The 27,593-nt window shown below is 37.7% G+C and overlaps 1 protein-coding gene and 1 non-coding gene across 3 annotated transcripts in view; one reads left to right on the top strand and one right to left on the bottom strand.

Moving 5' to 3' along the window:
• Sdb (SAXO downstream of blistered) overlaps nucleotides 1–27,593 on the top strand; it is a 288,577-nt gene that overhangs the window by 179,627 nt on the left and 81,357 nt on the right. The window contains exon 1 of one of the 2 annotated variants that reach the window (XM_069816200.1): nucleotides 21,014–21,246. The exons of the other annotated variant lie outside the window; for it this stretch is intronic. Coding sequence (XP_069672301.1) covers nucleotides 21,029–21,246 — 218 coding nt within the window. The 5' untranslated portion in view covers nucleotides 21,014–21,028. Of the gene's footprint in view, nucleotides 1–21,013; nucleotides 21,247–27,593 lie in introns of those variants that run through there. 2 annotated transcript variants of the gene reach the window in all.
• TRNAC-GCA (transfer RNA cysteine (anticodon GCA)) lies at nucleotides 21,791–21,867 on the bottom strand. The gene has a single exon. It is a non-coding gene; the product is annotated as a tRNA-Cys (tRNA).

Genomic DNA, 27,593 nt, shown 5'->3' with positions numbered 1-27,593 from the left:
AGGAGCGAGCCGTCAGTAAAGAAATGCAGTACAGCTTAACTGTACTGGAAACACAACGCTCTACAGCTTGCGTGACATCTGATCGCTCTGAATGCAAGTGACTGACTAACCTGAACACCTCTTGGCGTAACTTAATGGACTCGCCTGACCCAGGCGCACATTGTCGGCGAATGTCAGGACTAAATAATCGTACTGTACGTCTATAATATATATTTTTTATTTGCATTTTACTCATGGACTGTATTCCACAGTTCTACACGATTGCCTGGTATCTTGACTTGAGAATAGATAATATCACTTCTGGTTTTGTCTATTATTTATAAGTACAGTAGATGAGAATTAAAAGCGTTTAATTATATTTTGTTTCAAATGTGATCGTGTCTGTGTAAATATTAATTGAAACTTATTTTTCTGTTTACAGGTAAGTTTTGCTACTCACTGGAAAACTTCAATATGACGTACTGTAAGTAGGCCACTTAACAGTCTCTTTATCTCTTTTGTTTGAAACCTGCTTATATAATTTTTCATTTTAAATTTTATTGTGAGCTATTCTGTGTCGCAAGGCAAACCCAAAATATTGGGTCAGACTATTAAATTAAATTAAATTTTGTGAAGAAAGAGAACAAAAAAAATATTGGTGTCATGAATATGGCACAATTTCTTATTGTTCTTTTTAACCATTTCTAAAAAATTTAGTTCTATATCATGACCATATTGTTTATAATTCATTTACTTTAAACTGATATAAAAACATACGTAAATGAAATTATGTGCTTGCGCGAGCAATGGTGGAAACGGAAGTCTGATTTTATTTAGGTACACAATAAAGTTTATACCTATTGCATATAATAGTGCATACATTGTATCTTTCCACGCTCGCGGATGTAGAGCGGACGCTACAACGCACAACGCAGCTGCACAAATGCGAATGCAATTTTTCTAGCAATTTTTGCGGTAGCTATGAGAAAAGTAATATTTTCAATTTGATTGATTTCTTATTACAGAATCCCAGTTGTGAACCCAAATTATTTCATTCACAGCAACATATTTCCCGAAAAAAAATTGTGCAATATTTCTGAAAATTCTGGAAAATCTCAAGGCAATATTTTATGTTTCTCGGTTCTGATCAGCATTTCACCAACTGTCTGGCGTAGAAAGATCTGTAAAACGTCTGTCAAAAATATTAAAAGTTGACTTTTTTTTTTACTAATGACAAATATTTCAGTGTCCATCATTTAGTTATTTAGGCCTACCCATATGAAACCAGTTGTGTAGACTAACAGACATAATCGTTGCCCAAGATGCCCCATAGGAGACTGATCTATGCTACACCGGCGATAAAATAAGATGATGATGGAGATTTGTTTGGGGTGCCACAAAGGAACCGGAGCTCCCGAATAAAACCCTGTGTTATTATCGCCGCGGCCTCATGCTTAACATGCCGGCATCATACAATAATGTGCGGTGTGCTTTTAAAACAAAATTTTGCCGACCGATTGTTGCTCTGTAGGTTTCACTCTAAGCTTCACTTTGTCACGTCTACTTCCTCGATAAGAATAAGTACTAGTTTGTTACATTGTTAAATGGCTATTATTTCATATACGAGTACGTTGACATTCTTAACTCTTAATAATAACTCTTTAATAATAATTTTTAATCACATACCTTAATGTTCGTCCTCAGCACAAGACATTGCAACCTCGGTTTTAGTCCACGTGGATTAGCCAAGTAGGTGTCATTTTATAATGGAAGCAGCAACATTGAAATTGAGGCGAGTGATTGGAGCGGCGACACAATAAATTGAAAACAATAATACAATTAAATTTCAAAGACCTGCCGAATGTTACGCATGAGGCCACCCAAAGACTTGCCGAATGTTAAGCATGAAACCTGGACCACGGGCATGCCAAACACAAATTATAAATCGGGGTTACACCGGGGATCGAATCCACATCCGCAGGGTTATAAATCAAGCTTTCTAGCCACTAGCCATTAGCTCTGGAAGTTGACATACAATATTAAAAATTTAACCCCGTTCCTCCGTTTCAAGATGTACGGCCATTTAGGTTGTATTAAATGTTTTGTTATGCTTCATTTGCGGCTTCATCAGAACTGAAGGAGAATGTTGTAGAGAACAGCTGTAATTGTCGGACGAAACACATTACAATTATTATTCTGGATGACAACAATGAGATTTGTACTCAAAGGAATGCCGACAAGCTGCTGTTCTTATTCTCGTTCGCGATGTGTGATTGATTTTAATCTTAATAAAAGTAGTGAGAAGTGGACATTTAGGATGTGAACAGCATCTTAATAGCTATTACACCGCTGTCATAGTGTGTATATTTTCGGAACTGACAACATATCGAAGTGTCTGCAACATTTCGGAGTGACGGAACATAAAATATATTGAAATTGTGACTTGTGCGGGGAGAAGTTTTGTTTTGGTTTCTTGTCGTTTTCACTAAAGCAATAAGAAATGTGGCGATGCATAGATGAAGTGATCACAGCGCTTGGAATCCTTCTCCTTCGGGTTACTTCACTTGTGACAAGTTTCAGGTATTTCATAGATTTTTTATTCTTTTGGACTTCGTCATATATAACATTTTATTCCCCTTGTGTGTGCCCATTCGAGTGACGATCCCAAATCTGACCTATTAATTTAAAAATCCCCTTACACACTCTCTTGGATTGTTCAGAGATTAGGTTTGCTACAAAATCAATAACACGTTGTTTTCATAACGCTTTCAAATACAATGCAGATACGTATCCAGGAATTTTATTTGGAAGGTGTCCAAAATAAAATTAAGGGATATTCCAAAAAAAATCATAGTACTTAAGTGTCTTACTTAAGTACAAAATTAAGAATGGTGATCATGCTACGAATATTGTGTCAAAGGAAAGAAAAATAATTTTAAATTTCACATTTTCCTTACAAATCAGTTATTCGGCTTCTTCGGATGTGCACACTACCCTTGGTTACATGCCTGATGCACCACAGCGTTGAAGCAATAATATATATATATATATATATATATATATATATATATATATATATATATATATATACGCACGACTTCTTATGTTGCAGGAGATAACAGTCTTGTATTTCGTTACACTTAATATTTTTAGCATGAACACATTAACGTAACGTTTTATAATCTGAATGAAGAAAACCGAGATACATAATTTAAATAAATAACATTATAAATGTTTAAATGAGACAAAACAGAATAGTATCTTAGTTATCAAAATGTTATGTTCTATTATATATTACCTATGGTTATATAAATAGAAAAAAATTCTCAAATAAATTTGCATTTCTAAGATATCTTTTTACTTGAGATTGCACACTTGATCTCAAACATAGCCTTTTAATAAGGGCCTGGTAATTAAATAAAGACCGGGGAACGGATTATTATACACTGAAAGGTATAGATGATGTTTCAAATATGCTACTTGATTGTTTATAATAAAGTAGATAAAAGTTCAGTTAGGTAAAAACACTGTGGCGATTCAAGGCTGCATGACGTTCGGGACTTCGGGAGTGATCAATCTCGACGTCTCGAAACACTCACAAGCAGTCTTTACGTCAACGACGCGACGTATACAACTTTGTCGTGCGGGTTTCCAGCTTTGCGGGCGCTGTTAGTCTTGCTTTCTCGATCGTTGTTCATCTCTACTATATAGGCCTACATAATGAACCGTAAATAGTATCATTAATTTCAGGAGGTGCTAAAACGAGTATCTTCCGATATATATATATATATATATATATATATATATATATATATATGACTACATCATATCGGAAGATACTCGCTTTAGGATCCATGTTTATTAGTCTTTATTTTCTTGTTTTGATGAATACTAACTACCTACCTACTTACCTACCATCTTTCAAAATGTTGAATGTTTTTAACACTCTGCATATGCGATGATTGTTTCAAGACTGACTAGTAGCGTGGATGAATCCGATGCTGACAGATGGTCTATTTTGTCTCAGCTTTGACAGAGCCAGATCCTATCCCCAGAGCTCACAGTCTAAGCCCTTTCTATATCGGTAGTCGGTGGAATGAACTAGAGAAACGGGAGTATTCCGATAAAACTCTCTTCAGCGCCTGCTTTCTCCACTTCAAATTCCAACACGGGGATCGAACCCAAACTGCTTGGCTATAAGACCAGCGCACTAATAGCTGGAAGTGTCCGCTATTGACAAGCGCAAATTAAGAGAAGTTTCACTGTAGCCCAATAATTTTTATTGGATGTAAATTATTGCAGTGATAGCACCTATGCTGTATCGATGGATTTCAGGATCATAATAATTATTCTAGCGTAGTTGCAAGTTACGCTCGACATCCAAAATCTTTTTGTCATTTAGTGATGTGGATAATCCTCAAACTCGTTTGAAAATTGTCACTATCTCTGGCCACGCAGGTGAAATATCGGCTAGTTGGCAACACCCAGCATCCGTAATCAGATTCTCGTTGTGGATTTATGTTCCCTCGCCTCCACTGGAGGAAAATGTTTGAATTCAACGTTGATTATGAGCGAAGTCCCATGAGCCCAGCCTCCGAGCCCTTTGATTTGTGGCACTTGTCATTGTAATTAGTAGTTTCGAATGAGTCACAGTGATTTCAGCACACAAGCATGGAGGTGTACGGAGCGAGTGCCAGCTCTGGCATTGAATTAGCATCCCACATAGACATTGATCTATCTCGCAATTCTAAAGAAGTTATTCTTCTTCCCTGAAGGCTAAGGCTCGAGTATTTAACTCTAACATGGATGACAGCCTCAAGCCACGAACCTTATAACGGAGAAAATGAAGTTTGCTTTGGATATTAGAATTCAGTTTTAGACACTGTTGATGTTCGTAATCCTTCATGCTTTTATTTTACTTGTGAAATCTCCTTATGAGAGTCCGTAGTACAGCGGACAATTGTTTTTCTTGGAAACGGTAGCTTTTATTAAACGTTGACCATATTTAGGTCTAAAGACGTGCATTGAAATTTCTCAACACTAAATTGAATATTCTAGAACAATGGAAGTTGTGGTGTGATTTTATAAATTTACAGATCATGATTTTCTTATTCCTATTCTTCTATGACATAGGATACAAAACTGGCGAGAATGGAGTGGAAAGCGTGGGGAAAGCGTTGGTTCCCCGTCCACAGTCCACCGGCGTTGAATGACGTATCTGTGGCCCGTACGCAATCACATAAGACAGACACTGAATACAAATTCCCTCCCCTACCTAGTCAGTGACGCGGGGATGGATGGATGGATGGAAGGAAGGGGTGAGTGACGTATTCGATGAGTGACGCAGCGCCACAATTGTCGCCCAGTTCTGCAAGCCTGTTCTATGACTTTCTTTCTCTTAAAATTTTTCGTTTTCAGCCGTCAGTGAAATCATCTCAATATCTATATTGGTTTGGCTTGGCTGAGCAAATTACAGTTATCTACGATAATGTTTACTTAAAATACTTAAGGGAGGAGACGGGTGAAATAATTTTGATCATTTGTCAAGGGGGGGGAGATGCTTTTGCAAAGAAATCAGTGATCTTTCATTTATATGTTGGCCAAATTTTATCAACACAATCGTCCTCAAAATTCATGCTTTATTTATATTTCACAATATTGCAAATAGGTTTTTGTAACGTAAATTCGTGATTTAAAGTCATTTTTCCACACTTTTATTTTTAATGCATTTATTACTCCAACAAATTTCGTGATGAGAAGTTGACATTTTTACTCCAGTTTCTTAAAATAATGTTTAACGAAACTACAGACCTTTCTTTAAATAAGTAAATATTTTTAAAGTCCCGCGCCGTGGCGTCGCGGTCTAAGGCATCCTGCCTAGGATTCGCGTTACGGAATGTGCGCTGATTCGAGTCCTCATGGGGGAAGAAATTTTCTCATGAAATTTCGGCCAGTGTATGGAACCGGTGCCCACCCAGCATTGTGATGCACTTGGGGAGCTACGATAGGTAGCGAAATCCGTTGCGAATACCAGCTATAACGGCTGGGGAAATCATCGTGCTAACCACACGATACCTCCATTCTGGTTGGATGATCGTCCATCTCTGCGTTGGCATGTGGGCGTGAGACCAGCAGCCGGCTGGTCGGTCCAGGCCCTTCACGGGCTGTAGCGCGACGGATTATTATTAAACATTTTTGAAAGTACAAAATGAAATATACTATCCGGACACTAAAAGAAAAAAACAATTAAACTCACTATATTATTTTTTTAGGCTGCTCATACATTCAAAATTCAAATAAGACTGTGTTGTTAATTTAAATTCATGCCAAATATATCAAACAATTTTTTTTCAGGCTTGTAATATACAGTATTTTGCGAGGTGTTATGAAAATTACATTAAAAGAAGCTTCTTCTTATTCATTATTGTCCCGTATTTTATTGAGGCCGAAAAATTACACAATGATTATAATATTAAGCCACAATCGTAAATATCTTATATGAATTTATATCATAATGAAATCTCTGGTACAGATGTTCATTTCAGGACTTATCTTCATTATATCCTATTTTCTTTGAGTTAGGCCGTAGGCTATAATTAGATCAAATATATCACCTGAAACTGCAAAGATCATGCCTTGTAAAATATACTTTTCTTGTATGCCAATGTACTAGAGAATGATTAAAATGTAATCCTGACAAAATGTATTAAATTCCTTCAACTCATATATTTATATGTAAATTGATGGGTAACAAGAGCATCTTGAAATCTTGACAAACCTTATTAAAACCACTCACGCTCCATAGATTTATTTATGGAAATTAATATGTTACAGAGAATACAAATGCTTCCTCTGTTCTGTTGCTTTAGGGGTATTCAAGTTCTCAGTTATTCATATACTGTAATTGGAAGCAAAATAGGATGTTGCGAAGTACGTCAAATCTTCAAAATTAAACGACCATACTGCTGTGCATGGAGGATATGAAATATTCAAGAATTCATATTTAGGTACTAGGACAAGTTTTTATAACACTTCCACCTTGTAGAAAATGATAGGTTATAAATAATGAATTGATATTTATTCAAATCGTGTACATTATAATGCCTGAGGTGGATAATCATGAAAATTAAAACTTGTGAAAATTTATTATCTACAGTATGTCACGAACAAGCTTGTGTGATACAAGGAGGGTCAGAGGGTGAAGTGTACGTGTCAGCTGTCCGGGCGTGTCGCATATCGAAAGGGCAGTGATGAATGACAATATAGGACACCGCCGGAATAACAATGGACAAGAAAAATACTTTTCACAACAACAAAATTGTATCGTCCTCCCATACAAAGTAGCCTGGAATTGAATACGAGTACCGCAACCCTCGTTTGTTGCCGGCTTGTCATTATGCAAGAGTTTGCAGGTTCGATCTCGACCGAAGGCAGAGCTTCTTTCGAAAAAAACAGCATCGAGCATCACACGTCACAGACATAAGACGTGTAAAAGAACCAGGTTCCAAACATGAGAAGGCTCCAGACAAATTGTATCGGTCATTTTTCGTTCACGAAATTATGTAGGCTACAACTGTGTGAAACTCCAGAAGCCTATGTTTGTCATGGTACGAAACATGTAGAAAATGAAGGCAAGTACAATAAGTCCCTTTGTCACTGGGGCGTGGTAGCTCAGGCGGTAGCGCGTTTGCCTGCTATTCCGGAGTTGCGATTGGAAATGGGTTCGATTCCCGCTAGAGATGATTACCTGATTGGGTTACTTCCCAAAGTTTTTTCTCAACTGTAAGGCGAATGTCAGGTAATTTATGGCGACTCCTCCACTTCATTTCGTCAAATATCATCTCGCTATTAGCCTAAAAATTCCATCGACGCTTAATAACCTAGCAGTTGGTACAGCGCCGTTAAATAACTGACAAAAAATAAACTCCTAGACTGAAATTCATCTAGGCGAAACAGTGGACTGATGCAAAAATCATCAGGACCATCATCAGCAGCAAGTGTTGGAAAATCGACCAGTTCTGACTTAGCTAGACGAAATAATTGTTCAGGATATATAGTGCATACATTTTATCTTTCCACGCTCGCATGAGGGCAGCTGCGCTAAGCGCTGCCGCTTCCGCTCTACCTCAATGAGCGTGGAAAAATAAAATGTATGCAACGTATAAATCCAATCCATTCAGCGTTTTCTAGATGGGAGCATATTGCTGCATTGTCAGTTAACATAAAAAAAAACTCTGACTACTTAGTGTACAGCAGTGGCAAAAAAAATCGGACCGACCGTTGTAGCTGATCCAGAGCACGATAAACTGGTAACTAACACTTTCGTGGTTCGTATCCTGCCTGGGAAAGAAACTTTTTTTTGTTCCTTATTCAAATTTATTCCCAATACTTTTCGATTGCTGATAAAATTCATGTTCTGGGAATAATAAGTTAATTAAGTAGTAAAATATCGCTGCAATCGAAAAGTATTGGGAATAAATTTGAATAAGGAACAAAAAAAAGTTTCCTTCCCAGGTAGGATTCGAACCACGAAAGTCTTAGTTACCAGTCTATCGTGCTCTGGAGTCAACAAGGCTCTGAAATCAGCTACAAAGGTTGGTCCGGTTTTTTTTTTTTTTTTTTTTGCCACTACTGTACATTATTACCGGCTTATTGTATCTACTTTAGTATTTCGTTATACAGTATATACTTCTTATTGGGATATATTTCCGCAGTGATTCCTTCCTGCGCGTGTGTAAAATTCTTAAGTAAAAAGCTGTTTCTGAATTAATGCTGAAAGAATTTCCATTTCTTAAGACTCGCGTTACGAAATGCGCACTGGTTCGAGTCCTCATGGGAGAAGTCATTTTTTCATGAAATTTCGGCCAGTGTATGGGACCGGTGTCCACCAAGCATCGTGATGGACTTTGGGAGCTACGATAGGTAGCGAAATCCGGTTGCGAAAGCCAGCTATAATGGCTGGGGATCATCGTGCTAACCACACGATATCTCCATTCTGATTGGATGATCGTCTACCTCTGTTTCGCCATGTGAACGTGAGGCCAGCAGCCGGTTGGTCTGTCTGGTTCCTTCATGGGCTGTGACACCACGGATTATTGGACTATTATTAGACACAAAGTGACTTACACTTTTCATTCATTGTACGTATGAAACAACATTCTGTATTGATATCGGCAAAGCGTGGAGAAGGCTGGTTTGGACACAAGTAGGATCGCCTGCTTGCAATCCGTATGCATAAACGGATCTTAGCGAAATCAGTTAATGCAGGTTGGGAATGCGACTAGCTGATGGACAGTACAGTACAATAGACCAGGGGTGATCTTCGTGTTGCGTCATATATCTCTCAGAACACCAAAATAAAGAATAAAAAGCAGATGCTAATACATTTTCCCTCTAGGAATGTTGTTTCAAATTAAAATTAAATAAATATTGGGTTTCAACAAGGATAAATGTTTAAAATTACGAAACTTTACAAAATTTTCAAATCACTGTACTCCACTTCAAATTTAGTATAAAAAATGCAGTAAACTAATTTTTTCCTTTATAATTAAGGCTTTAAGAAGTTAAAAAATATCTCCGAACTTTCACAAAAGGTCGGCCCGGTTGGCGCAGTTGTTATATCGCTGGCCTTCTATGCTCGAGGTTGCGGGTTCGGTTCCGGGCCAGGTTGATGGCATTTAAGTGTGCTTAAATGCGATAGGCTCATGTCAGTAGATTTACTGCCATGTAAAAGAACTCCTTCGTGACAAAATTCCGGCACACCGGCGACGCTGATATAACCTCGGCAGTTGCGAGCGTCGTTAAATAAAACACAACTTTCACTAAAGCAGTAAGAGGATTCGAACTGACGAAGTAGTGGAAAATAATGAATGAATTAATTAATTATTTAAGTGCATTTATTGATACATAACATTATATACAAACACATGTACGAGTATACATGATCCTTCGCACGAAAGAAGCATTTTACCGCTGCGCATAACTACCAAATAAGTAGCCTATTATTCTTTCATTAGCGAAATACTTTCTTGTAGTTTTAATGGATATCGAAATTGCGTACATCATTACGTCTTCCATAATCTCTTTGGAGAAAACGGATCGAGACAACGTGGAGGCTGCAGTATGTTGTTTGTATCAAGGATTTCGGGTTCATTAAACGACAGCATCGATAGATAAAGCCCACACCACCACCTCCCCGTCTGCAGTTCCCAACGGACTTGTTCGGGTGATCTTTCCGCCTAGTTTCCCTCCACCCCCATTCGCGTCAGTGTCAATCATTGACCCATTTTCTAGAACAGAGACGTGGTGCACGTAGGTGGTAAGATTCTGCTGCCTCAGATCGTTAAACTGCGACAACTTTAAGAAGGTCATTTTTTATTAAGTAATAGTATTGGTGTTGGCGCCCTGTTGACTATGTAAATTATTTGAGAAGGCATTTAATATTTGGCAATAACTTTAGTTGTCACATGCAATCTTCTTTCATTCTTAGTACATCTTCATATATTTCCGATTCATATTTTGATATGTTTAAATAAGATCAAAATACTTACGTACATGTTTATGTACTGTTCGCCATTTTTGTGATTATGTAGGATAGAAGGAAACATTGCTTTCTCGTCAGTAGACATCGGATAATATAGAGTGGGAGTGATTTATAACTGTGCAGATTGAAGGGGACAATATAATACATTAAAAATATATATTATACCTGTGTAATTAAGTGCATGGTTAATTACAAAATTAAGCCGAAAGTCTGCGTAGTTTGGCAACAACGCGTCGCCGGCTCACGTACGAAAGAACACACGCAATCGGTCTGAATAACTGAGTTCGTCCCTTAGTCACTCCAGTAGTGTTGCCAGATTTCCCAATGTCAGAAATAACGATATATGTTGATCTTTCTATTTAATTTGCAAGAAAACCGTCCATTGCATTGAAAAACTTCAAAGGGTTAAATCATTCTTTTTTATTTTCTCTAATAAGAGTAAAAATCAGAATCGTAGGGATAGTACTTATCGAGCAAAACAGTGTCAACATTCATGGGATTTTTTTTTCTGAGAAAAGTATTCATTTGCGACTAATAAGTAGGACTACAACTAAACCCATAGAAAACAAAAGTCATGACTAACAACTCCAAAATACCAATCACAATATGAAGCAGACAACTAGACTATGTGACTGAATACATCTAGCTCGGCTAACTAATGTCTCTTCAGAACAGACGACATAAAAAGACAAAAAAAGAATCGGAAACGCATGGAAGAGATTTTGGAGCCTCAGTTTCATTCTCACAGACAAGACTTACAATTTAAAATTAAGAAGCGGAGTCATGAACAGCTGCATCCTTCCAGTTCTATATGGAGCACAGACATGGTCTCTAACTGAAAGAGAGCGGGACATGCTGAGAAAGTGCCAACGAAAAATGGAGAGGAAGATGCTGAACATCACACTCAGACACAGACTATGTAACGAAGACATAAGGAGACAAACACACCTCAAAGACGCAGCAGAAACGGCCGACAAGCTGAAGAAGAAATGGGCAGGACACGTGATGCGACTCAATGAGAACCGGTGGACACACATCCTTACGACATGGGACCCAAGGATTGGCAAACGCAACGTTGGAAGACAGAAGACAAGGTGAGCAGACGAACTTGTATCAAGATTCGGCCATCTATGGTCAAGAACAGCAAAGACCGACAGCAATGGAAACTAATCACAAAGTGACTTGCAACTCAAACAGTGATTAGTGAACAGTGGACCGTTCAGTGTTAACCCAGACAGCATCTTAAACACACTATTAGATTACAAAAGTGACTATCATTCCCGAAGTGGCTGACCGGGAACTGCTTGACAAGCCATCCTGCATACTCAGGAGGCCCTTGCCTTTCACGGGATTTCGCGGCTACTTTTCCTTCATGGTAGTAGAATTTTTTGTTGTACTCTATCAAAGGAATAAGCTGTTAAAAATCCGCATAGTTACATTGCGTCCACTCTGTATGCAAATGCATGTTTTGTTTGCTCTCACCCATGATATTCAAAATGGGACTAAAGTGTGTTTCACGATCTAAATCCGTATGTGAAGTTTCTCAGTATATGTTTCGACTGTTGTGGCATATTACAGGAATACGGCTTAAACATGCATTTTTAAAAATAAATATGAACAAACATATTTTAACACATTGCCTTTCGATAGCATCTAGTTTGTGAGATCATAAACATAGGGCGAACATTGCGTCACCACCCTACCATGTATTGTCTGGATCAGCTTAGAAGCGAGCTATCAGCGTGAGTGTAGGTCTAAGCGTAAAGGAGGCCACTAATTCCAGTCGCAAAGTGCCAGATCGGAAATATGTCTGTATTAATTTGAATTTATATTAAATAAGCAACACTGGAATTGCTTCTAATCCAAAAGATCAAGATGACATCACAAGGACAAGTATGCGTCAAGAAGAAATTTGCAGAACAGTAGCTGCTAGATGAAAAATATGTCACATATCATTTTACCTAGAAGAAGCTTTAGATATGACTTTGCTAGAAGGAAGGCAGTCGCCCGCGCACTATGAAATTACTGGATAACTCACTTGAAAGGTTGGCACCCCTGTGGTCAGCAAAATTGAATGTAAATACTACAAGTGTCAGTTTCGTACCAACTTTATCTTCTTGTCACATGTGAAAGATTTTTGTATATTTTGTTCTCTCATATTGATTAACATGAATCATTACGTTAGCAGTTTCAATTACATTCATCCCTACAGTAACATTACTTACTTACTTACTTACTGGCTTTTAAGGAACCCTTAATATTTTAGGAGAAAAATTCGCTCCGGGGCCGGGGATCGAACCCGAGTCCTTGGTTCTACGTACCAAGCGCTCTGACCACTGAGCTACGCCGAATTCAATCCACAGCACCGGATCGAATCCTCCTCCTTCGCTATTCCCTTTGTGGCCTACTCCAAGGCATATATATGTTGACGTGTATCCAATGTCAACTGCCATTATACTAGGAGCGCACTCAGCTGAGTGACTTGTTGGCCGGGAATCCGCAGTTGTTATGCACTGCTAGCTGAGAGAATATTATAGATATATTAATATGTCCTACAGAGTTGTCATTCTTTCGGTTCCAGTGGTCAGAATGATAACCACCAAACAACGGATAATCGTTATTTAGCACAATTATCTTTTTGTTTGACTCATCATTAGCCAGATGTCGTTCCTGTTAATAGACTAAATTATATCTGGGATTAATACGTAAAGACAAGGACTAACAGATATATTCTGTAGGACCAAAATTAATCTTTACGTAGACCAGGACTAACAAACTGACAGCACTTTAGCTGTATGTCTCATGTTGCTTTCTATCGGAGTATCCTTCCATTAGAAGGCTAAAATTTAGGACCAGACGGTATTTCGGTACTCTTTTCTCATTGCAAATGAATTAAGAGATTTAACAGGACTTGAGAATTGATCAGATACACGAGAATTAGTTGCTAGGCGTCAGTTGAAGAGGATAGTTCATGGAACTGCTTGAGTTGATTGATAACAAGGAGATCAGCGGAAATGTTGAGGTCTGTAATGAGTAATAGCATTTTGCCACGAACACTTACAAAGAATCTAGCAGCTTAACAAAGGTGAATGACAAGATGCGGTATCGCGCGAGTTCATGCAATAATATTGCAGTGTGTTCTCGTTTCAGTAATATTTTACTCAATTATTATTTCATGTTATATACAGGGTTAACTAAATAAAAGTGTGACATATTTGCACACGAAGCAATATTGGCCAAAAGTAGAAGAAAAGTTCCTCATGAACATATGTCCGGAAACAAATACATGTTCAGCTATGGGCAGGGTTGCCAGACGTTCTGGATTTTCCAGGATTGTTCTGGATTTTAATGGTGTGTCCTGTATTGAGTTATATTTGTCCCGGAATATTAAAAAGAATTGGACAAATACTACAATTTTTTGCTCATTTCTATAACATTATTTTAAAAATTCCCTATTCATTTTTTCAAAACCCTGTTCAACCTACATTAAACGTCGTCGTCAACATCATCTGGCGCCTCCTATCGGATTGCATTGAAATAAAAATGATAACGCTATACTATTATGTATTAGGTATTATACAGTAACTTTATTCTGGACTCTCTTTGGAAGTTGGTTTATAATTAATAGAACTTACACACTGTATCATGCATTTCTTCTGTATAGATCAGGCTGTAATATGACAATTTTTTCAGACTTTATTAATACGAGTATTTTAAAGGACATTTCATAATCTAGGAAAAATGTAATAAAGTTAAACGTTTAGGCCATATATAAATAGTTATAGTTGAAATGCATAAATACATTAAATACATAACGAATAAAATCAGTTGTAGTTACGTTAAGGTATGCAGTATCATCACCTGTCCTGGATTCCTGATGAGAGAATCTGGCAAAACTTGCTATGGGCCATATTGTATTGTAGCCTATTATCCTTTCTGTTGAGTAGTCACTATAGGAGGTGATGCTCTATGTACTAGCTATCACGCATGTCGCATATTCTTCAGCCCTATGTCTCAGAAAATCATGTACTCTTGCAAACACATTGGGCTGCTCTCGGATTTCTGACATGCATTGTAGACACGCCCTGCAATGTTTGTACCTTGTCGATGTGTGTGACACATGTCTTTGTCTCCATAGCCAAAAATCCAAAGGATTAAGGTAAGGTGATCGGGGAGGTCATGCTACTGGACCTCCTCGATCAATCCATCGGTCATTAAATGTATGAGTTAGGAATTGTCGCACAATGTGTAGAAAATGGGGTGGTGCCGTATCATATATGAACCACACCCGTTAGTGCACGGCAGAGGTAAACACAAGCAGTAAGAAAAGGATTAATAAACTCACGCAGAAAGACAGCGTACACTACTAAATATTTTACACGAGGAAGAAGTTATTTTGGAAGATAGTATATTAAATTTGGGCCCCATGTTTACGAGACTGTTTACTTTTGTTGAGGAATGCTGCCCACCCTCAAAACATACGAATCTTTGTTTTGTGTTTTTAAACTAATAGCCCACAATAAAGAATGGACTATATCTCAACAGATATTTGTTTTTGGATATTTTATGTTCATGGGAACTTTTAATCTTGCTTTGGCCAGTATTACCTGCTATCAAATATGCCATACTTTCATTTAAACACTTGGTATATGGAGTTTTATGAATATAATTAAACATATAGGCTAATTATGTTTCTTTACATATTTTGCTTCCCCTATTTTACCCATTTGGAAACCTATGCGGGGAAGGGGAGGGAGAATATTTTCTATGAATTGGCACTAGAAATATCCACACATTGCGAGCCTCCCTGGATGTGAGATTGGCACAAAACAGAGCCACTGCAGAGACATCATAGGACAATCACAAGACAGCTTACAACCACGCAGTCCCGTAGACGGAAGATAAATTTCTTGCACTGCCCACGGACCACTTGGAAGGACAGTATGTACGCTACTGAAGGGTTCAAGGATTTATAATTTTACTAACTTACAACTTACGGATTTGAATTTTGAGTGAAGAATACAAAATGATAGCTGGACTACCTGATACTACGGGTTACGCCATTTATGCATACGGAAGGCAGAGCTGTCACCTTTGTTAGCATAGGTATTGAAAGGAGATGTTTCTCATCACCACATTCAGGCCACCTTTACCCCTATAAACTCAATTTTATAAGAGTCTTAGTTACTCTGAGAAGTTCTGTAAGTTATGTCGGGATGAAAATCCTACCTCCATATGGCATTTAACCCGGGATTTTGTTATCTGTAGACTGTTGCTCTAACGACAGACACTCTGTTTATTGGTATAGTTAGACAAAAATAAGCACTCTAGGTTACCATGTTTTCATTATATACGAAATTCACGGGTTTAAGTCCTGACGATAGCAATGAATTCATAAGAGAGAATGAAAATCCTTAGCATTACTTTCTACGTGATTTCGTTTTCTAGATTTTCGGCATGTGAAACAATCCTAAACTCTGCCCTTGAATGAAAACTGTCCAGGCAAAATTTACCGACCAACTGTTTCTCGCATCTCCAAGTTCACTACTGTGTTAAAGCCTAGATCATATATACCCAGATTGCTCGGGTTTTGACGGTAACAACTTCTATCAGGTTTACTATGCTGCCATCTAGCTGTTACATAAGGAGTCACGTCATAACTCCCATTTGAATTGCATTAGCAACTGTACTGCCATCTCGTGTTCGTTTACGGCGGACGGGTGGCGAACCTGGCGGTTGTTCTCTTCAAAGTGCTACTGATTTTAACATTGGGATAAGCAATCTGTTACATATATGATGTAGGGTTAAAGCGGCAGATGTCCATCATAAGTGTCACTATATTTTTCAATAGAAAATCATGGACCTGACTGGGACTTGAACTAGAACCATCTTCGTAACAGTCTGATGGTCTGTTTTCTAGACTCTAGACCTTACAGCCACTGCAGGAGCTATTAGCACTTACAATGGACTGATGAGTTAACAGCAGTGCAAGCAGATAATGTGTACGAAACTCCATGTTCGTATTGTAATGGACATAATTTATTCGTCTGGACGCTTCAAATCAATTGTCCGACGCGATGCAGTGAAGTCCTACTGACCGTGTGATTGCAGATTGTTATCCGCGTACAAGTGATCATGGACTGATATATACGTAAGTGTATTGAGCTGCAGCCAGTTTTATATTTGAATACACATCCAGAATCTCATTTATTTAGAACTGTATTAAATATTGATTTGTCAGGAGTTTTCAGAATTATCATTCCAGAGAGAGAAGCTTTTTTCTGTTATCTGTTTGCTTATGTATTTATTTTATATTGTACGCCATTTTGGAAAACAAACAAATGAAGACGTCCATCAGACTTCATAATACAATATCAAAATAATTGTTTTAGTGCATGTGAATATCGGAGCCTTCTGTCCCATCAAAAAAAGATATCATATTTAATGTTTCATATTTCAGCGGTGTATTTCTAGATAATTCAACATCGATACCAGACTACATAAGCACATTATACAGCCTATGCAAAAGTTCGTAGAGTTTTTTCGCTGTGACGAAAGCTTTTGTTTGAGATGAATAGAAGACAGAATTTAATCAGTAATACATTCTCCTACATTATCTATGACTCTCTGCCAATGCTGGGATAGTTTTTCTATTCCGCATCTGAAAAACTCTGCTGGGTTGAAGTTAAAAATTTCATAAAGCTAAGTTTGTAAAGCTTCTTCGTCATCAAAGAAGTTACCTTGAAGGCTGTTGAATAGAGAACGGAAAAGATGGACATCTGAGGGCGCAAGATCGGGAGAAATTAGGGGCTGTGCAATGTTAGCGAAGTGCGGGCATCGTATTGCAGTAGCACTTGAGGCAGTCTTTCTGGTCGTTTTTCTTCAATTGCGGCCGCAATGCTTCTGAGTTGTTTGACAGTCAATGTCAGTAGTTATGGTTACATTCTTTGGAAGCAATTCCTAGTATATGATGCCTTCTTTTCTGCGCTAGACGTATACCATTATCTTCTGTGGATGGACACTAATTTTTGTAAGGAATACAAATCTGGCTTTCAGATAGAAGCTCCCTGTGAAGCAGGCTTGAATAATTTCAAGTGAAAAATTATTCCGATGCCGTGTATCGATCCCGGGACCCTTCGCTTAGTGCACGAATGCTCTACCGACTGAGCTACCCCAGGAACTATACACCGTCACAATTCTTCCTTTTATATCCACACAACTCAAATGGGCTGACAAGACGCCAGAAACCCAACTTTGAGTGCACACAATTCTGTGTGACTTAAATTGTGGCTTTCTGTTAACGTGCCTACAGTAACGAATATATTATACATATATGGTACGTTAACAGCCACAATTTAAGTCACACAGAATTGTGTGCATTCAAAGTTGGGTTTCTGGCGTCTTGTCAGCCCATTTGAGTTGTGTGGATATAAAGGGAAGAATTGTGACGGTGTCGTGTATAGCCTAGTTCCTTGGGTAGCTCAGTCGGTAGAGCATTCATGCGCTAAGCGAAGGGTCCCGGGATCGATTCCCTTGAAATTATTTTGTAAGGAATGTTGTATGTTGAAATGACAGAACCATTTTCTTGTAGTGCTTTCTCTGATGGCATTCTCTCAGTACAGGGCACAAATGTTTCGAGCCGCCTCCGCTGCCTTTGCTCCTTCTTTAAACTCAAAAAGAAGAATATGGCGTGTGGCGGTATAACGATGAGTCTCAGATCCCATGTTGTCTGACAAAATATTTGCCTTGACCTCCCCAATTATCTCTCATAGTTTGCGTATTATTCTGAACTACCCTGTGTATTTTAGTCTACAAAATAACGATATTATTCAGAGTGAAGTAGATAATTATGAAACGCAACGATTTTATAATGCGATATTCCTTCATAATTAAGGAACCAGATTATAGTGTATGGTTGGCTGTATCGTTGTGAACACTTTGCTGAGAAGCCCATCATTGAAAAATATTCACACGCAAGATAGTCCGTCGCTCTTGCTCGAGGCAGCTTCTGAAGGATACCTGCATTGAATCAGGTCATTACCACACTTTATTCAAGGTCATGACGCATATGTTTGCGAGATGTTGTTAGTTTTCATAAAAATCCTCGACAAGTAACTTCCATTAAATAGTTCTACTTGTTAGTGTGCATTGCAATTTCCTTATACCAATACTATTACGTAATTATATACCGTCCCATTATACCCCGATATACGTGACTGAAGACCATATAAATGGATTTAACGTACGAAAATTTAAATTATGGTTTATTTAACGACGCTCGCAACTGCCGAGATTATATCAGCACACTTAAATGCCATCGACTTGTGCCGGGATCGAACCCGCAACCTCGAACACAGAAGGACAGCGCTATACCGACTACGCTACCCAGGCCGACTTAACGTACGAATATAACATATAGTTAGGTTTTCCTGAAATAATCTTCAATTATTTCGACGTACGTTTTCATTCACAAATGCATTGAATTATCGTGTAAAACTGTAATAAAGTACAACCATTGAATATTGTTTCAAGAACTTTTTAATAGGCATTTCAAGGCATTACTTGACACGAATCACAGTTAGAAAATATGAAATTTTACCACACACAACATCATCAGTACCATTATCATTATCATTATCATCATCATCAATATTATTATTATTATTATTATTATTATTATTATTATTATTATCATCATTATCATCATCATCATTATTAGGCCTACTTCTGAACGAATTTCTAGCTGCTAACAAACAGAGGTTTAGGACTTTATAAAATCCAATTTAGGACTTTTAGGAGTTTATGTAGTAGGCCTACAATTAACAATTAATAACTTTAATAATTTTAGTAGGCCCTAAATATTCCATTTCAGGTGGAATTTATGAACTGAAGAATGAAATTCTATCAGTGAAAGAGATTGATTGCTGATTGGCCAGTTTCATTTCGCACGATGGGGGTTCATTGACACGAAAACTAATTTGTAAGCTATCGCCTAACCTAAACACCTCTTGTATGCTAGGATGGACTCTTCCAAACGAAATTCGGTTCCAGGTAATTAGGTAAAATCTTTTTCCCTCACCTTCCTAAGACCAATATGGAACGAAATTTCCAGACCAGTACTTGTAAGATTTTTTTTTTTAATTCCATTTTCGTAGTCTTTTGGCAATTTTTAATTTGGTATTTTTATTTTAAATATACGCAAAATACTAAAACGGCGCTTTTGAAACACGAACATAGTTTTTAGGCATGTATACGAGTTTATGGTTCATTTAAGCGTTTTAGATCTGTAGAATTTTAATAGGGGGATCCTGTGTACATTAAACATAGATATAGCTTGATAACATATAGGCTACGACTATGACAAAAACAAAATAGCGGAACTATGTAAAAACCTATTCCCTATTTATTACTATTATATTACCATTATCATTAGTATTATTATTCTTATTATTATATTATTATTATTATTATTATCATTATTATTATTATTATTACTGATGCTTTTAGCTCCTGCACATCTTTATTCACATTCCTAACATTATAAATAAAATTATAAGCCAAGCCAGGTATTCAGAGTATGTAGTTAGCATGGTGCAGAGTCATTGCTTGAAACCATATGACCTTATGACAAACGACATAGACTATAGGGTGCTATTCACAGACATTTCGCTAGCCCTCACTACGAGCGTGCTAAACTAGCCCCGGCTATCGACTGGTTACTTGTGCAGGATTCATATCATATCATATCATATCATATCATATCGCTAACACTGGTTTATGAATACGAAAAACGTTAGTTCGCTGATCATCCACCGGAAGACCGCGCTAAGAATATCTGTGAATACGGCCCTTAATGTTTTAGGACGAAAGACAAAATATATGTACAGCCTCGGTCCGCTAAATTTGTTATTCGTCATGCTCTCCCTGCAAATGAGGAAAGTGTTTCAATCTGCAAGGATTTTCAAATTTTTTTCTTATTTTTTATTTACTGCATTTACTTATTTGTGTTCTACTTGATCAAGATTAAAAGATTGATCTATTATAAAAGAATAGGCCTACTAGCAGAAAATGAAATGCATATAGTTTAATTAAGTTATTTTCGTCAATTCTCCGTGCTTTTAAAATAGCCATTTGTGTGAAAACACGGAAGACACGTTGTTAATAGTCACAAAACACGCGGTGGCATGTCTACGATTTAAAGTTTAAAAATTCACGCACTTCCCACCTCCTCGTTTGAGATTCTGATCATTACAAGCGCGTTGCCATTGTTTTGTGTAAGCCTGTAGAGAGACTTGAAGAGTCTTTGCTGCGGGGTAAACCGGGAATATCACAGCTGTTCGCATGGGGGCCGCAGCCCCCCAGTACGCAGGCCCGGTATCGATAGAGCGGGGCCCACCGCACATCCTCGCAGCTCTTGTGTCCAGTCTTCCCTGCCGGCAAGAGGACATACCTCGCAGTCCATAGAAGCCACTGCAGTGGGAAATAGCTCCCGGCCCGGACAGGCCAATGGCGCTGGTGTGCACGACCTCGTCAGCCGCGGGCCATCCTCCACGGTTTGTCCACCATCTCTTCTCGGTGTCTCCTGAGAATGGACCCACGACCATCGTGACGGTAGCGGAGAACTGTTACTTGTACGATTGTTATCCTGGTGTGCCAACCGCGATGCCGCCTCTAGTGGAGGTGCGACGCATTCCTCAACATCGATCTTCCAACGCTAGTCAGTGGTGAGCCATGCTAACATTTTTTCCCTTCCCAAGTGCACGCAAAGAACTTATCACGTGTTATAAGCGGCATGAAAATATATTTATATTACACGATTTTAGATCTTAACCGGGTCAAGGCCGTAATGTGGAAACCACGTGGAAATGTCGATTCATGTGACAGTTACGTTCTTTTAACTTGTAAGTCGGTACAGTGCGTATGAAAAATTAATCTGTTCATGTTTCATTATGTATATGAGCAATGGCAGTTCTGGATTTGGTTTATTTTTAACCAGTCATTTTCAACGGCTTATTCTATAACACAGTAATTTTCCTTCTGTCTTCTTTATCATATTTTACCTCCTACTTTTGTACCAATTTACACATTCATGAGTTGTAAGGGAGGATATAACTTGGTTTGTTTAATTACATATATATATATATATATATATATATATATATATATATATATCAAATATGAATGAGGTCTCGCCCACCTCATTGAATATTACACGACTAGTCTTAACTAGTCAGTTGTATTATTACTGATAAATACGAGAAAAATTCGTACCGGCACCGGGAATCGAACCCAGGACCTCTCAGCTTTGCGCGCTGAGCGCTCTTTACCAACTGAGCCATGCCGGGACACGATATATATACATACATGCAGGATGAACAGTAAGTAATATCATTCATTTCAGGGGGTTATTCTTTGACATATTTTAAACAAAAAAGTTTAATACAATTTTGCTCGTTTTTGCTTCCTTTCCAAGATAAAAATTGTTTTATATGAAACATTTCATAGCGTGTTTTGCGAAATCCATTGATTTAATTCCGAATATGCTCAGTCAATTTAAGAGATCAGTGTGTAATGATAATAAATGTATAAAAGAATTTTAGTTTTGTCCTTTAAATATGCAGAAATCTTATCCGAACAAATGTAATATTTTAAAATTATTTTTCAGAACGAAAAGTTACATTTATTGGGATAAAATTTCTGCACATTTAAAGGACAGAACTAAAATTCTTTCATCATTTATCATCATAATACGCTGCTGTCTTAAATTGACCAAGCATATTGGAAATTAAATAAAAAAAATACGCTATGAAATGTTTCATATAAAACAATTTTTGTCTCAAAAAGGAAGCAAAAACGAACAAAAATGTATTAAACAGTTTTGTTTGAAATATATCGAAGAATAACCCTCTGAAATTAATGACTTTACTTACGGTTCATCGTATATATATATATATATATATATATATATATATATATATATATATATATATATACATACATATATACATATATATATACACACACACACACACACACACACACACACACACACAAAATCAAATGTTAGAGAAAAGCCCTTCCATACCGAAATGAGTTGGATTGATTTTCTTACATTCAGAACTGTGTAGTGCTCGGGAAAAGTGGCACAAGTCAAAAATGTTAATTTTACAAAAGAAGGAAAAAAACTGTCTTCACAGTGGTTTATGTCGATTTTATTTTCTTCTGTATGAATTATTATAATGGGAGAAATACTTATGTCTCTTTTCCCAAGCGAGCAGATGTTCCGTAAGTTGTCAAATTAATAAAAAATGTTTGTGGAAACTGAATTATGCCACTTTTCCCAAGCACTGCAGAACTTTTAATACCGAAAGTACAGTGATTAAAAAATAAATCCGATATAGTTATTTGTTAAGAGTATTGTGCTTCATTGTAAAATGGTAATTATTGATAACTAGCTTTGAATATCTGCCTACCAATAGCTTCAGATCCGTAACGAATTAACTATTCAACAAAAGATTTTCAAAAGATCGTGCGACTTCCTTGGTCTTTGTTAAAAGAAGTATAAAAATACACTGCTAACAGAATTTTCATATAGGCCTATTATTGTTTTGCGTTATATAAAATACCGGTAATTAAATTCATCTACAGAGGAATAGTGTTGCTTATTTTTAGTATAGCCTATGTTCCCACACGTGTTACTATAGCCAGGCCCGGCCCTAGGAATTGCGGGGCCCAATTCTAAAAATTATTTGGGGGCCCCATGTTCACACTCAAGGTCTGCAGAATCTATACCGGTAAACGTAGTTCAATACAGACTTATGTCTTTATTATACAAAGAAATGAATTAAGATATGCATTTAGAAAGTATATGCGATTTAATGCAAAGTATACGTACAAAATAACTACGTTGATTAGGCCTATCTTTAGATAGTGCAAATAGATAGTAATTCGTATGTTTTATTGACTATATAGTTATTTACATCGCTGTCTACGCTCCATGCATCGCTTCGTCTCTCCATGGGTTAAATTAAAGCCACCTAGTTGATGTTAGCTACTCTTGGGATAAGGGTTGTAAGAATGATCAAACTAGCGGTGGAATAGTCGCGCGCACCCTACTTTCTGGTGACGTAATTTATGTATTACCGAAATTTAAAATTGTTCCTGTTCTCCGTGAAACGACAATATTATGGTGTTAGGTGTAGGTGTAGATTGAAGTAGTTATCCCGACTGAGACAAATCGGCCCGATCAGCTTAAAGCCGACCCTGACTGCAGCCTAAGAAAAGTACTATTAGAAAAGTAGACGGAGTTTTACAGCGGCCATATGATAGTTTCATGCATTTAACGCTTTACTCGTAAGGAGCTAGCTCAAATATTTTGAGTTCCATCCAAAAGCTTGCAGCAAAATTTTAAGAAATCGGTTCGGCTACAGAAATGAGTACCGTACTAGAAACATTTACGGCTGACATCCCTACTGTTACTCAGTTCCCATTGTCTCATGAGGTGGGATTCGTAACATTCCTCTATCCTAAGGGGTTTTCGGGACCTCTAGTGAGATAGCTTTGTCATTGGTTCTGTTACTGATGCAAATAAATCAGAAGATCTCCAAAGTGGTGAATTTTTGCTCGTAGATTTTCACACATATAATATATGCGTGTAAAAACCATTACCTTTCCTAATAGGCATGTAAAACTATTTATTTTCCTAAACAGAAACTGATAAAACACAGTTCAATAACACTTAACATTTTAGGAGAAAAATTCGCTCCGGCGCCGGGCATCGAACCCGGGTCCTTGGTTCTACGTACCAAGCGCTCTGACCACTGAGCTAATATACAGTTCATTAAACTTTAGCATGTGGTTTCGAACAAACTCATTATTGTGACAACTTTAAATTGATTATTTAGCGACACTGTGACTCCCACTTTGAGAGAGGAACAGAGATTAAGGGTGTTTTAAATTAGGTTTTTAGGAAAATATTTGGTGCTAAAAGGGATGAAGTTACAGGAGAATGGAGAAAGTTACACAACGCAGAACTGCATGCATTGTATTCTTCACCTGATATAATTAAGAACATTAAATCCAGACGTTTGAGATGGGCAGGGCATGTAGCACGTATGGGCGAATCAGAAATGCATATAGAATATTAGTTGGGAGGCCGGAGGGAAAAAGACCTTTGGGGAGGCCGAGACGTAGATGGGGGGATATTATTAAAACGGATTTGAGGGAGGTGGGTTATGATGCTAGAGACTGGATTAATCTTGCACAGGATAGGAACCGATGGCGGGCTTATATGAGTTCGGCAATGAACCTGCGGGTTCCTTAAAAACCATCTGTAAGTAAGTAAGTAAGTAAGCGACACTGTATCAATTGCTATGTTATTTAGCGTCGGAGAAATTCGTAATAGCGTATTTTGATAAGATGAGATGGTGGATCCACCATGGATTATCTAACGTTCTCCCTACAGTTAGGAAAAATCTAGGAAAAACGCAGCCAAGTAATCAGCTCAAACGGGATTTGAACCCATGTCCGAGCATAATCTTGGATTACGAGACCGATCCCTTACTTCTGAATTACATCGGGTGCTCTATGACAATTAAATATTACATTTGAAGGAAATCCAGGTTTTCAAGATCGCATGTAATTTTGTAAATATTTCCAGTATATTCCTCTTGCAACATGTTTTCTATTCTTACATTAAATTTAACATGTTAATTTCTGTTATATTACTGTATTTCTCACTCTGTGTATAAAGCAACGCCATACAATACGCATCAAATTACGAGCCAATAACGGGGAGTTCATTGCCCAACCCGGCCACGGATCGAATTGTTGCCAGCAAGCTTTTGTCGATAACGCTCAAGGACATGTTCTTCCTAGGAAACAGCTCAAATCACTACTGACAACTTATCTTGTTGGATAAGAACTCTTAGTAAGGTCAGGCCCAAGCAATATAAATGCAATAATTAAACATTTACTAAAATTTATTTATGGTATCTAAGGGACTCCTTGGGGAAAGGCGAATCCATCGCACTACGACCATCCCACCTGGAAACTGAATTGTGTTAACCCTCTTAGCTAGGCGTATTCTCATTCACACCAGCTGACTACACTAAGGTCTGCTGCGTATCCAGGTCCTGTGTAGGCAGCCCCACACGGCCTTAGGCCACCCCTTCCATGCGTCGCCAGTCGGCGATTGAAGAATGCTATGAAATTGGAACAAAGTCGACAGTTGAATGAATGACAGGAAGAACATTAAAGACGTACGCGAAAACGCGTCCTTTGGCAAGGGAGTTTGGAGCTGAGAAAACTGAATATGTAAGCTCCAAACCTGTTGGCCACTTGTCTCACTGCGAGTTTCGCTGTTTCACTGAAAGAACTCTAGAGAATTTTGAAGAGGAAAGCCGAAAATTGACGTAATCTAATAGTTACCACATAAGGGGGGAGAGGAGAGAAGCATGATAGAACAGCATCAGGACAAGGAACGCCGAAAGATGTAAAAAGCCTGCACATTGAAAGGTTTGGAGGCCTTTCACTGTGCGATTGGAACTCGAGTAAACTCGCCCAAAAAGTGAAGGCAATATGCGAAATCCAACGCTCCTATTTCGAAGGCTTTAATTTGGAAAAATGCTCAACTTTTGTGGGGAGAAGGATGTAGGTTCGAGGCCCAATTCTTTTAGGGCTTATCCCGACATTTTTCTTAGCGCCTTAGGAAAACCATGGAAAAATCATAGGCAGGATGAGTTGTCTCAATTTAGGAGAATAGCCAATTGGTTCTTTGGTGAGTTTACTGAACTAGGTTTCAATCGACCCTTGGGGCATTAATTGGAAATTGTAGGTGTTCTTATAGAATGATGTGAATGCTTATAGCCTATACTGAGGAAACGGGAGAGCCGCAAGGAAAATTCGAACTGCGGTCTTGTCCGCCACAAGTGTGACAGGCCGAAAGTCTGGCACTAAGCCATCGCGGAGATGAAAGGACTCTCCTTTTGAATGTGTTTTCTACATATTGTTATTATTGTTTGTATGGCTTCGTATACAAATACTCTAGTGGCATCGATACCAATTTCAGGCATCCTCACTGCTTATCGCGTGTTTCCTAAAAGTATTTTTATTAAATTCTTTTGCTGGTTGATAACTAAGGTGGGGCGTCGTCGTGCTCAAAGATAACGTCTTCAATGTCATGATTCTCTAATTCTGGTATCTCAATCTATTCTAGTAAAGTGCATTAATCGCTACTGTAACTCTATGCCAGTCCTTAATTCCTTTAAGAAGTACGGTCCCATGATAAAATATGATGAGAAACCTCACGAAACAGTAACTTTCACACCATGGAGTCCATGTTGAACGACAGTATTCGGATCCTGAAGTTACGGGTATTAGCATCTGTGTATAATTCTAAATGCACCTCGCCGTTCACAGTATCTCATATTACCCTATTTCTGCTAATGTTTATAAAGCGATGTTGATCGGTATCGCTTTGCCGGTCGTCTGCAAGTGGTTTACATATACCTTCGAGGGCTAAAAAAATAATACATTTTCTTATATTCATTTAATATAAGAATTGTAAGATATCTATAAAATTGGCCAATTTAGGCTATGCATTAAAATGTTCTACAATGAATTGACTTCAGCTCCAACATCTGTAAGTTTGTTGCTCGTTTACTCTAAACTACATTATTCTAACTTCAATCCATATTAACTTCGCCAATTTTTAACATATCTACACGAAACTTCGCATGCTTGTTTCTTTGGATATTATAAAGGAGATGACCAAAATCATGCTCATAATATCGTTAGTTAAAAAGAAACTAATTATATACATTGAACATTTCATGTAGGCCTATCAGAAAATAAATTTCATGGTCATTTCTGGTGGAGCTACAAGAAGCTAGTATGCCATCCTTTTCATGTGCAAGATAGCTACTAATTAAAAAAGAATTCTTAAAAAATATTTCAAAGTTGTAGAATTCTGAAGGATTAACTATTTTTAGGATATTGCGTGCAGTCTATATATATATATATATATATATATATATATATATATATATATATATATATAGAGACACACACA

This window comes from Periplaneta americana, chromosome 17, assembly GCF_040183065.1.
Source record: "Periplaneta americana isolate PAMFEO1 chromosome 17, P.americana_PAMFEO1_priV1, whole genome shotgun sequence".
Taxonomy (NCBI): Eukaryota; Metazoa; Arthropoda; class Insecta; order Blattodea; family Blattidae; genus Periplaneta; species Periplaneta americana.
This window is presented reverse-complemented; position numbering and strand designations above follow the sequence as displayed.